The sequence below is a fragment of the Triturus cristatus genome, chromosome 2_2, assembly GCF_964204655.1.
Source record: "Triturus cristatus chromosome 2_2, aTriCri1.1, whole genome shotgun sequence".
NCBI classification, from domain to species: Eukaryota; Metazoa; Chordata; class Amphibia; order Caudata; family Salamandridae; genus Triturus; species Triturus cristatus.
The window spans coordinates 1,018,000,534-1,018,014,035 of record NC_140582.1 but is presented as its reverse complement, the minus strand read 5'-3'; the positions used below and the strand labels follow the sequence as shown (position 1 = coordinate 1,018,014,035).

Sequence of the window (13,502 nt, the reverse complement as noted above, 5' to 3'; positions counted from 1 at the left end):
GAAGGGGAGGGGTGGAATTTTAATAGTAGATCATAAGCATGGGAGTCGGGGGCTGGGGTATGTGTGCCCCTCTCATCATTCAAGGAACGTCAGATTTAGCCCGCGAGGCAGGGGGAAGCTCTGCCTGGACCTCTGTGGCTGTCATCCCTCCTTTGTTCCCGTAGGCCCCGCCTCCTACGCGTCTTCCCCGCCCTCTGCCCTAGCCTCGGCCGGTCATTGGTCTGCTCTCCCATCTGTCCCGAGGCCTGGCTGAATGGAGGCGCAGCTGGAGTAGGCTTCTCGTTTGAGCTGCTGCTGCCGGCGGACACAGGACCGAGCCTCCTCCTGCGGGTGCCACCGGCGGAGCCTGGACTCACTCTGACCCGAGGGACGCTCGTCTTGGACGCTGGCTGCCACGGCGCGCCGTCGATGGACAGGAACACAAAAGGTAAGGACCGCGAGCCTTTAGTTCACTGCTGCTTCCTCTGAGTCCCGCCCGGAGCCTCCTAACGGATCCGGAGTGTAGGGCTAGAGTCCTGCCCTCAGCAGTGCCAACATCTCCGGGGCACAGGACCCTGCAGGACACGCAGAAGCGGCCCAGATCAGCGGTACCCCCCTGCTGCATTCAGAGATCCCAGTGCCTGTGGATCAGCCCCAACGCAGTGCGACCGCCCAGAAAACTGCGTGGAAACATTACAAAACCGAGGCATGGAAAAAGCGTTAATCTTGTGTTGGCAAAGAACCGATGGAAAAAAAACTGCCACTCGGTTTGAACTGAGCTGCTGCGCTCTGGCATAGCTGTGGGGTTGTCGTGCAGTGTCTTTCTTGCATCTTGGTTGCGTCACGCACGCAAGGGTGATGCTCTTGTTTCTGGCGCTGGGTTCGCGAGCTGGAAGGTGGGCGCTTCCGTGTGATGGTGTGGAGAAGGCAGACTCCGTCTAGGCACTGTAACTATCGTGCTGACGTGTGAGGGCTCTCCGTTCTGTAATGTGTTCCTCAACTGTAACAATTCACTGAAATTGGGACTTAATAGGTCTCACCCGTAGTTGCTTTTTTCGCACACGCAATTGTTTCACTTTCTCCAAATGTCAAAAGTTCTTTCATCCTCTCCTTCAGCGTCACGTTCTCCCTTTAACTTTTCCCCCTTACTTTCAATATGTGTATTCGAAAGTTGCCTTCCACCCTTTCTTCCCTACACTGCCACCCATCAACCTCTACTTATTAACCCCAGTTTCTGCTCCTACTGTCCATTGTCTGTCGCCATTTCGCCTTGCTAAAAGTCTCCTTTGACCTTAACCCATTGCACCTTCCCCCTCGTTGTCACTTCTTGCTACTCTGACACATTCTGTCTGCCTTGCACCATTGCTGCCGACTGCTCACAACCTCCTCGCATTGGAGCCCCCCCCCCCCCCCCATTACACATCCCAGAGAGCCAAGAGAAAACAAGTGAGCTACCCACGTATGGGATTTGGAAGACCGGAAGTTCCGCATCCATGTCTTGTACCCACCGCACATTGTGCTCACTGCCCAAACTGTCATCTTTTGCACATGTCCCGGGTCCTCGTTTCACTCTGTAGCATCTTTACGTACAGCGCTGAGGGCAGGTCCAAGGGGAGAGAGTTGTATGAAAAAGGGTTGTTTTTCCTGTATGCCTTCTTAGTATTACATATTGCAATTGCTTCCATATAGCGCTTCAAAGTCCTGACGAGACGCTATTCTTGTTTTCCTCCTAGAAATTGTGTCCAGTGGTCCCGTTGGCTCTATTTTTTGCCGCATGCAGAACTATTTGGATCTGTCAATAATATAAAAGTACACCATTGGGGTTCAAAGGTTGACACAAAACAACGGAGACAATGGGGGTACAAAGGAATCGTGTTATTTAGATGAGGTGTTGTGTTTAGAATTTATGTATTCTCCATATGAGACAGACAGTTCTGACCTAAACAATGCCCTCTCTCACCACTACCAACGACCTCTCCTGTGAATGTTACCTTATGTTTTCTAGAAATTATGTAGCGCCCTGCTGGAACTAGTGTAGCATCTTAGCGCCCAAATGTTCATGTAACGAGGGTTCGGTGCACTTTATCCTTGCGAAAAGAAGCATGTTTCTACTACAATGGCTAAATCCAGGAATAGCTTCAAATTGCCACTCTACACAAGTTTTGACTACTTAGAAGATTTGATGGACTCATGGTGTCACATTTAAATCACAAGATGAACTATAGGCCAGCAAAAACGTCTTAGTTTGGGTCGTATACCTCGTCACAGCTTTCTGCTTTCTATTGTGCTCCCCAAGATAGCACAACACAGCTGCGCCCTCGTGTTTGTCTCTTGGCCCCTCCCATTTCGTGTGCTCCGCCCAGTCCGCATTCCATAAAAGACAGCTTGGAGGGAAGGGAAAGCGACTTGCCTTACATTTTTGTGACGAGGACCCTGGGGGAAAAGGATGGGATGATCTGGTTTCTGAAATATGATGATTCGAGGCTGGTTTGTGCATGCAGCAAGCACGCCGCGCAAGGGCAGCCTTCAACCAAAAAAAGACAGATCGCCTGCCCCAGGGGGTGGGGGAGGGGAGGCAGCATCTGATTCCCCTGCAGAGAAAGTGGCATCAATCTAATAGCGCCATTTGTGGTGTCCTTGTACCTGTGGAAGTCCATCTGTCCTGCCGCACGCTGCCTTGTGAATGTGTATATATGTATAGCACTGCGAAGATGGCAGCCCCCTCTCACACATGGACGGGCCTCTAACCTCGTCTGTTGACCTCCAGTGTCTGAATACTCCAGCACATGGGGGGGTTTGAGTTTATTTGGATTTAAAGCAGTTCTTATAGAAGTACTGCATAATGGCACGGTCACGTGCATATTAGTGGTTACAAGTGGACCAGAGTGGATGATGTATGAGGTGTAGGAATGAGGGTGCAGGCACGGATGAGTCATGTTACAAGGAGAAATGAGCCAAACGACTGTTACTAGATATGTGCAAGGATTGCATCACTGTGGACCCAGGAGGGCTGGATCCATGCCACATTTTCAAGATACCCGCGGAAGGTAATTGAACAAACTATGAATCCTAGTGCACATAATTTACTTAGCCATTGATCTGGCTTTCCTGGCCCTAAGTTGGTTACCCTCTGACTACATAGTTTATTATTTTCTAGGGCAGGTACGGGGGGGGGGGGTAAGGGCGTGCCTTTTTAACTGTTGTAAAGAGGGATGGAGTATCGCAGTGGCGGGCAGGGTGACCAGTGGACAAAGCTTTTAAGGTTGGCATCTTTGGTTTTCAGGCCCTGTTGGAAGACAGAAGTTACTCACCCCCTGCCCTTCACTCACAGGCCTGGGCTTTGCATTGTATTTCTCCAGAATTGCAACTATTAGAGGCACCCTTGCTACTTTGCTTCCCAGCCTCCTCATTGTTCTCTCTTCCGTCACCCTAATCCACTCTGCTGTTCTCTGCTACCCCTCTCCTGCTTCCATAGTGAGCTCGTACCCTGCTTATAGATCCTCAATCTAAGGTGTCTCCAACCAGTCCATCGAGCTACCAGTAGCTCCCAGACACCTTCAGAGTAGCTCACAGCCTTGAGTTCATTTTTAAATATGCACAAGGTCATAGTTTCCTTTAAAAGTTAAGTGAAGACTGTGTTTATTTTACATTATTATCATCAGGCTGTAGATTGTGGGACCTGATAATGAACAGTGCTCAGTCAGATTTATGACCCAGGCTGGGGCACAGAGGTGAACAACTGATGCACTCGGGTATTTAACCCTTAAATAAAAGTGCTTCTCAACTCAGTATTGGAGCTGTGAATAAAATTGTGTTTCTTTATACCTTTAAATGGGAGAAAATTAAGATGAAAGGTTACCATAATGATTACGTTAACTCTTCCTTTTAATGTTCTCCCGTTTAAGTGTTGCATTTACAAGCAGCAGGCCTTTTGCTCCCAGTGGCCGGTATACACTGTGCCATAAGTGTAATTGAAAAATACAGCCATTTTTTAAATGAAAGCAATTAAAAGTGCAGAAAAAAGTGTTCCATGTTATGAAAATGTTTGCAGAACGTTTTTCTGCCCTTCAAATTTCGCCCATTAAAAAAACAACAATTATTGTATGTTTGAGTTATACGTGTAACAGCCACATATGGCGAAAGGCATGTCTTGTGCTGCAAGTACATCCAACAGAGTCTCAGTTACTCATTCAAAAATATCCCATTCATACGTACACATGTTCAGATATCCCTAAAGACCACGCCCTCATACATGGCAGCACTGTCTTACCGGCCGTAAGTATTTTGTTGAAACCGTAGCATTAGGTTCTATGGACATTAGGCTTAAAGTTAATTAAGCTAGGCATGGTGGTGTCTGGTAACAGGGAGCTAGTTGTTTAGCCTTCAGTAACTCATGATGATTTTCACTGATCAGAAGTAGCTCTCACTACAGGACCCTAACCAATTCTGTGCTCCACATGACCCTTTCTGCTCATAAAACGACTAAACCCTTAGCTCACACTTCAAACGGCGCTCTTCTTTCTAACCTCTGCATTCAACTACTCCTTCTCAAGGTCAACTTGTGTGCAGTGCTGTAAAAAAACTATTGTTGTCCTTTCCATTAACTTTTGTCCAGTAGATCAAGACCCTTCTTCTCCAAGGTACTGGAATGCCAACTTTTCAGTGGAATTACTACAGTTCTCTTTTTTTCTAACACTTTTTCAACCCATTCTCATCAGACGTCCAGGTTCTTCACTAAACTGAAACCATATTCTTGACTGCTGAGAGAGTGCCAACTTAATCTCCTCTGCTCACCTCCTTCGCCTATTTGTGTCCTTACAATTCATGATCTGTCTGTGACATTTGTTCCTGTTCTCCTCTCATCTCTCAGACCTTTCGCTCTCTGTGGCATTGGACTCTTGAGAGTGCCACCTCCTCCTCACAGAGTTGGGGGGTGTCTCTTAACGATCCGTCCAAAGCCAACTCCAATTATCCTTGCGCACCACTGCTCTTTGGAACTTTTTCTCCTTTTACCTTTCTACTTATAGCACACACAATCTTCTCCTTTACTAAAGGGGGAGGTGTGGCACATCGGCCAGAGCGGCTGACCCCAGAGCACGGGGCTCATGGTTCGATCCCTGGCGGGAGCTCAGCATATTGTGACTCTGGGCAATAGCTCACTTGATCTCCCTGACGGCCCCCCAGCGCCTGGATACCCTTAGGGGTGATAAGTTTGCGCTTTACAAATGTGGAATTATTATTATTGAATTTCCACTGATGACACACACCATCTTCTTCTTTCATCTTTCCACTGATGACACACACCATCTTCTTTCATCTTTCCACTGATGACACACACCATCTTCTTTCATCTTTCCACTGATGACACACACCATCTTCTTTTATCTTTCCACTGATGACACACACCATCTTCTCCTTTCATCTTTCCACTGCCTGTCTCCCCATTCATGAATTTGACTGCCGTACAGCTATCAGACATTGGAAGGCCCTCAGATCTGTCCTGTTGAGCTCTTCCAAAATAGAGGCCCTTGTCATATCCCTCATCTGCACCCACCCCTCTGCCTAGTTCGGTCAATTTTTTGCCTCCTAACTTCACTTTTTTCTCGGTTAAACACTACTGGGTTCTCTTCAGCCCTTCTGTGTGTAAGGTGTCCTTTCTCGGCATGCTATCAAGTACTAAATATTAAAAACACCACCAAATATGTTAATAATTTCTCATTCCACAGCACAAGATATTAAGTTACTGTTACTTAGTAAATTAGATTACTGCAATAGAGTGCACATGGGCATCCCTTAGGAGTCCTTTGCCTCATGGATACGCTTTTTAATTTTGTTACCAGAACTGTATTCAACCTGCCTAGGCATACACTCAGCACATGCTCTCGCAACAAACTTGGATTGCTCACAGTTTAAAAAAAAAAAAAAAAGATATGGCCACTATACAAAGTTGGTACCAGTGTCATTTACAATGTGGATATGTTTCCCTTCTAGATTACCATGCTAGAATACTAAGCTGCTATACACTATCCAGGAATTAACAATAGATCCACGAGAACCTGCTGATTTCTAATTCAAAACAGTCCTAGAATTTGGTAATTTAACAGTGCCAGGGCCTTCCTACATTGTGGAGCAGCAGAAACCCAAAGAAACCGACGGATGGACATGAAATGTCCTGGGTTCATTTGAGAGGGGGAAAACTACTGGAATAGATGAAAGCGCCCTTTGGAAATACATTTAATATTTTATGTCTACATTTTCTGTTGACCCTTTTCAATGATATTTTATACTGGATAGATTTTGACAAGAAACAAGTTCAAATGAGGGACCCTAATTAGTGTGTTAACATGACAGCAGTAACTCACAATTTAAACCCTGCAGCGGTCTTAATCCGTATGATGGCAGGAACCTTTGCTTAGGATCCTTGTGGCAAAATAATGATTGAAAGGCATGAATTGCATACACGAAGAACTGTGGAACAATTTGATTGTGTTGCTGTGTCATTGAATCCTTTTAATCAAATCTCTGCATAAGGCTGCAAAGAGAGAACAACTCTCAAGAGGTGGATGGTACGACCAGGAGAGCTGGTCAGAGGCCATCACACTTTCCCATGACACCATGTGTGATCTGCTGTTGTTGAGAGCAGTTTGCTCTGAGAGATATTTGAGTCAAATGGTGTCTTTGCACAGTGGGCCCAAAGTATTTCACACACCAGTCAGTCCCTTCTGAATTCCAGATCAGTTGCAGACTTTTGTCCTACTCAAGAATTGCATTTCTACATAGTTATTTTTCTGGACTTCTTCTAAAAAGATGTACTTAAGTTGTCCCCTTTATTAAAGTTATTTCTTACACCATAAGCCTAATTTATCATTGTACTATATTAATAAATAGTAATGGGTGCATTTTTTTTTGTTCATTTTTTTTCCAATGTTCTCAGACTGGATGTTTTGGATTTAACAAGCGGCAAGAGTTTGCAGACCTTACTCTGGCATAATATTACATGCTTCAGGGCTATATTGGTGTAAACCAGTTGGTGACCTGCACTGTCCTTTATAGTTATGAGGTATGTAATGCCATATTCCGCTTGATGTTAGTGGGGCATGTTTCATAATCACTCATTTGGAATGTAGGGGCTGAAGCTGATGCTTGACAAGCGTGGAGGGTTATTCATCTAAAATACATTAACAAGACCACACATTGATTCGCTTAAGTTGGTTTATGCATTTTATTGTGTGTGTACAAAGTGGCCATATTGGAGCTTGTGGCTAACTGTAAACGGAGAAATGAAATCATACTGAAATGTGAAAAGTGGCAATAAAGATTGATCGGAAAACCGCATTAAAAAACTATACTTTGAACATGGCTCCTCAGGGCGAAGCACGAGTTCCAGAAAAGACAGTTTGGTTGAAAGAATATTTGGCTTGCTTCTGAATTCCTTATTCCCAGCACTTACTGTCTGATTTTAGTGAATTAACTCTCGGTGGCATTAAAATCTATTAATTTCATCAACCACTGAGACACTTCATCTCAGCAGGACTCCTGCTCGCACACATTCCACCCATACATAGTCGTAAGATGGGAGGACATCAGAGCTGCCTCCTCTCGGCTTGAATTCCTCAAGAAGCTGTAGACCTGGCTCTTTAATTAGCCCCGCCCTAAGTGTGGCTAGACACATTTAGGACAGCAACAGTTTAGCCTCGCAGGTGATAGGGTGCTTTACAAATAAGCATAACATAATAGTGCGTTTAGTGCATTACAGGATTAGTTACATTCTAATTATACCGCTTTTGGCAGGCAGCAGTATCCTTTACATCTGGGGAGATGCTCTCATATCTCATGATGACCACCTTTTGGGTTTGGTTTCTTCTGCTGAAAATTTCAAGAACTGGTTAAGATCGTCTGTAGAAGAGGTTGCATCCCTGAGGAGAGTTAGCTCAAAGGATAGGAAGAAACCCTCTGCCCCATGGTTTTCAGAAGAACTCGAGGAGCTCCAAAGGCAGTGTAGGAGGCAGGAGCGGAAATGGAAACTGGTCCTAGTGCCGGAGGAGAAAACCAAACGCAGGGAGCTCACTCTCCTATATAAAAGGGTGATTAAAGAAACCAAATCAGAGGGAGGAGCCTAGCGCGCAACCAAGATGGCCGCGTAGGTGCGAGGCTCCCGAGGACCTCCGCAACCTCCCACGACTATCCTGAATTTATCCTCTCTTGGATGAGGGGAATGTGTTGGTGAGCCTGAGCTGAGGTGGCACCCGTTTCCCGTTGTCAAATCGGACCTCGGACACCGGAGTGAGCACCGATTGAAGTCTGCGGCCTTCTCCTCGCCAGACCCCGGATTTGCGCTGAGGGGTGACCCAGTGACAAAGTGAACAACAGCGGCGGGCCGGGCCTGGCGAGTCGCGCACCCCGCGCTTTCGCTTTCGCACCCCCTTGCAATCACTGCAGGGTTGGGTCGCGGGGCTCTTTGTGTTGGTGTGGTCTCGCTGGGAGACTTGGCCTGCCCGCCGGCTGTGACCCACCCCGCCGATCGGGGGTGGCCCCCCCCCCCCGGAGCTTGTGGCCCTGATTGCCTGCCCTTCACGACGTGACTGGTGCGACCGGGAGACTAGTGGTCATGGCCACCAAACAAGATGGAGACCGGTGAAAGACCAAGCCGACCCGGCGTGGCACCACCCATCAGGCCAACAGTATGGACCGCTATACCCTCCAGAAGGGATCTCCCGGCGGACCGCACAAATCCCCTGAGGACCCTCCTGATGCCCCGGACCTGCCCACGGATCTGACTTTGCGGGATGTCATGGGCGCCATTGCCGAGATGAAGGCCTCGGTAGGCCAGCGGTTCGACACACTGGCACAGAAGATCGACTCGGTCCTCGTGGATGTTGGCCTGGTGAGGGCCGATCTTTCCAAGACCAACGACCGAGTTGATTCTTTGGCCCACACCGCATCGGGCCTTACTACTGATGTGGCGGCGCTACAAACAGAGGTGCGCCGGCTTAGTCAGGCGAGCGCGCTTATGGATCGGCGCCTGGAGGACTCCGAGAGTCGGGCCCGGAGAAACAACATCCGCATCATCGGAGTACCCGAGGGACGGGAGGAAGCGGCGGCGGACCTATTTGTGGAGGACCTGATCGCTACCCATCTCCAGCCACGGGGGCTGAGTAAATTCTTCGCGGTGGAGCGGGCCCACAGGGTTCCCGGGGGAAGGCCGAAGGTCGGAGCCCCTCCGCGGCCCCTCATTGCCCGGATTTTCAACTTTCGGGACAGAGACGCTATCCTGCAAGCCTCCAGACTGTTGGGGCCGGTTAAGCTTGACAACATGGAGGTGAACTTTTATCCGGATTTCACCCCAGCGGTCCAGAAGCAGAGACTGAGCTTCCAAGGCGTCAAGCGCCGTCTTCGGGACTTGAACCTTAAATACGCAATGATCTTCCCAGCCAAGCTGCGAGTGGAGGTAGAGGGTCGCACGCACTTTTTTGATCGCCCCGAAGCGGCCGGAGACTGGCTGGACACTCTGTCTGGGGATCGTGATCTGGGGGGCGGGGGGAGACGGCACACTGGATCGAGACTGAGGGGGTGATGTTGGGCTTCACTCTGGACAAAAATGTTGCCACTCTCGATTAAGCATCTGTCTGTATAATTTCCCCTCCTATGGAGGTTGTGTGGGGTCTCTTGGGGGTTCTCCCTCCTCCTCTAGGGGGCTTAGCTAGTTTTTATTATATATATGGGGCGACAGGCACACTGCACGTTGGGGGGGCTGTTCGGGCTCGTGCAGGGAGGGGGGAGTTTTGTTGGGGTGGGTGGGTAGGGATGGGGGGGTGTTGTTCGTTTTCACCACAAGGCAAAAGTATTATTGTGCTAGCTCTATAGTGCTCTCGGGGGGACGAATGGTGGCTCTTGTCTATGATGGGGGGTAGGGAACTAACTCTTTTGTCCTGGAACGTGAATGGACTGGGGGACAGGATTAAACGTGGGGTGGTCCTGCAGTTCTTGAAGCGAATCTCGCCCGATGTAGTTTTTCTGCAGGAGACACACCTCATTGGCAACTCCTTCTGCGCCATGAATCGGCGTGGCTATCGCCTAGTGGCCCATTCGGGCTTTACGTCTGGCTCAAGGGGTGTGGGCATCATGGTTAAGAACTCGCTTCCGCTGGAGATTGATGAGGTGCTCCATGACGACAGGGGACGTTACGCGGTCTTGGTGGGAAGGATGGAGGGCAAAGTGGTGGTTTTTGTGTCAGTATACGTCCCACCGGGGCTGCAGTCGACTACCTTTGCGGACCTGGGGCGCCTCCTCCTTGGCCTTCCAGGGGGGATTCTGGTGGTGGGGGGGGGATTTCAATGCGGTGGTTTCCGGGACTGTGGATCGTCACCCCCCTAGGGACCTCCCCCGGGCCCAAGCGTGGCTCTCTGGTCTATTGGACACTTTGGGATTGGTGGATTGCTGGCGTTTAAAACATCCCACGCAGTTACAGTATACCTTCCATTCGGGGGCCCATGGTAGTCTCTCACGACTAGATTATGTCCTGGTCCCGGCGGCCTATGTTGGGAGGGTGGGAGAGGTGCGCCATTTGGCACGGGGTATCTCGGACCATTCCCCGCTCCTGTTACACCTGGACCTTTTTCCGAGGGGTGAGGGTAGGGTGGTCCCGATCAATCCCTGGTACTTGCGCAACCCCACTATTCGCGCTGAATTGATTAAATCCCTCCAGCGCTACTTTGACGAGAATGTGGGGTCCGTGCCTTCGGCTGTCTCACTGTGGGAGGCATTCAAGACAGTACTACGAGGAGAGGCCCTGTCCCTCATTTCCCACACCCGGAGGCGCGAGCGGGAGGAGGTGACCCGGGTGGAAGCTGAGATAGCCGAGTTGGAGGGTAATCTAGAAAGTGGGGTGACGGATGCCGTATGCATGTCCTCCAACTCAAGCAAGCGGCCTATAGGGCCCTCGTCACGGAGGCAGCCAGGGGCCTCAGTAGAGAGCAACAGGGGAGATTGTATGATGTGGGTGATAAGGCTGGTAAATTGATTGCGTGGCTGGACAAAAAGGAGAGAGCGAGTCGTGTAGTCCCGCTGATTGAGAAAACAGACGGTGTGTGTGTTACTGAGCCGGAAGAAATTGTCTCCTGCTTCGCGGACTATTTCCGTGGGGTGTATTCCCCGGTGTCTTCCTGCTCTGAAGAGGATTCCCGTACCCTGCTCAGGGATATCGCGCTGCCTTCCCTTTCGGAGGAGGACAGTGTCGTTGGACGCCGCTCCAACCTCCGACGAAATCGCCCTCGCCATACGTTCGGTCGCTTCCGGCAAGGCCATGGGTCCTAATGGTCTCCCCATCGAGTTGTACAAATTGAGACCGGATACGCTGGCACCACATCTCCGATCGATGTTCCTGGAGGCCCATTCGGTGGGCTCCCTCCCGCTGGACCAGCGTCTGGCTACAATCGTGGTTATCCACAAGGAGGGGAGACCTCGGGACCGGGTTACATCCTATCGGCCCATTTCGCTACTGAACGCGGAGCCTAAAATTCTCGCCAAGGTCCTTGCCAACCGGCTGGTCGGCGTGGTGGGCGAACTGGTTCACCAGGATCAGTCCGGCTTTATTCCCCATCGTAACACAGCTCTTAACTTGCGGCGTTTGCATGGGGTGCTTGCACGTGTTCAGTACATACGGGAGCCGGCCATTTTGGCATCCCTGGACGCCACCATGGCGTTTGATACGCTTGAATGGCCATACATCTGGGCGATGCTTGCGAAGTTTGGCTTTGGCGCAGGGTTCATCAGTTGGGTCAAATTGCTGTATTCGGGCCCATTGGCGCAGGTGGTGGTGAACGGTAGAGTATCGGCTCCGTTCGAGCTGGGCCGGGGCACGCGGCAGGGCTGCCCCTTATGGCCGCTCCTTTTTGCGCTTGCCTTGGAGCCCCTGGCAGAGTGGCTGCGGTGGGGGCCTTCCATCCGTGGTCTCCGTTGGACCCCCGAGCATGAGGACCGCGTATCCCTATACGCTGATGACATCCTCTTGTACCTAGCTTCCCCACGTAACTCACTTATAGTACTGGTTGATGTTTTGCATTCATTTGGTCGTAACTCCGGCCTTGTCATCAACTGGGCTAAATCGTGCGTGTATGTTCTCTCTGGGGAGGCGCCCATTCTCCCGCGGGGCTGTCCGATCCAGATCGCCCTGCAGGGATTTCGGTACCTGGGTGTCTTCATTGCTCTGGACCCGGAGGCCCGGTATGATCGGAACTTGCTTCCCCCCCCTCCAGCGCCTGAAGGAAGATGTCACGCGCTGGCGGCGCTTGCCGCTCTCGCCGCTCGGCCGGGCGGCATTGTTTAAGATGATGTCTCTGCCGCGCTTCCTCTACGCTTTGCAGAATACTATGGACCCTGTCCCAGCGCGATACTTCCGTGAGGTAGAGAGTTTGCAGCGCCGCCTGTTCTGGGACGGGAGGCCGCGTATTGCCCTGGCGAAGCTGACGCTCCCATGGTATGACGGCGGGATTGCCCTCCCGGATATCAAACAATACTATTGGGCCTCCCAGCTGGCTGCGATTAATCACGGCCTGTATGGGCCCGCTTTAAACCCGGCATTCGAAATGGATAAGATGCTACTCCCGGGTGGGGACTATAATCGAGCACTCTACTCCAGCACGCCCGACGCTCGGCTGACCGGCCCCACGCGTGTCATGGTGCGAGTGTGGCATGCGGCTAATGTGGCGATGGGGTGGAAGGATCGTCTGACCCGGGCGTCACCGCTATACGCGTCCGAGCAGTTGGGCTCCCTGTGGACCTCGAAGGGCTTCGAGAAGTGGGACATGATAGGCATTAGCAAGGTGGGGGATCTCTGGACGAGGGGAGGATTTAAAACGTTCGAGATGCTGCAGACGGAGTTCCACTTGCATGGCAGGGAGTACTTTCGGTATTTGCAGATCCGTCATGCACTGGGCTCCATCTTCCCGGACGTTGCATCCATCCCGGAGTGTTCCCCCCTTGAGGATAGAGTGCTGGATGGACACGTTCCGGACAGCACGATCTCACTGATCTACAAAAAACTGATCAATGACCGCACGGGATTGCTGATTGCCCTTCGTGAGGCTTGGGTTGCCGATGGACTGGAGCTGGACGACGAGGACTGGACCCTTGCGGTGGCCTCCCCGAAAGAGGTGGCCATACCGGCCCGCCTTCGCTTCGTCCAGCTCAAGATACTCCACAGAGTCTACCTGATGGGGCCGAGGCTTCTGCGTATGGGCTATGCTGTGGACGGGTTGTGTAAGCGTGGGTGTGGCGCTTTGGGGACCTTTCTGCATATATTGTGGGAATGCCCGGAGGTGGAGCGATTCTGGCGTGGTGTGCATGAGGTCCTGCGTGTGGTTACGCATGTGGTGCTGCTACCCGAAGCGAGGAGATGCCTGTTGAATGTGTGGGAACCTACCGACTACTCGGCGCCACAGACGTGGTGGGTGACTCTGGGATATATGGTGGCCAAGCGTGATATTGCTCAACTGTGGGGATCTCAGAGGTCCCCGACTGTCTCG

General features: G+C 50.8%; 1 protein-coding gene across 2 annotated transcripts in view; it reads left to right on the top strand.

Annotated features, from left to right (window-relative positions):
- Positions 1-237: 237 nt before the first annotated feature.
- The window catches only part of AFAP1 (actin filament associated protein 1), a 444,017-nt gene continuing 430,752 nt past the window's right edge, over positions 238-13,502 (top strand). The window contains exon 1 of one of the 2 annotated variants that reach the window (XM_085642466.1): positions 238-427. In XM_085642466.1, the coding sequence (XP_085498592.1) occupies positions 409-427 (19 nt within the window). In that variant the 5' untranslated portion in view covers positions 238-408. The remainder of the gene's footprint in view (positions 428-13,502) is intronic. The other variant, XM_085642467.1, reaches the window with a different exon arrangement.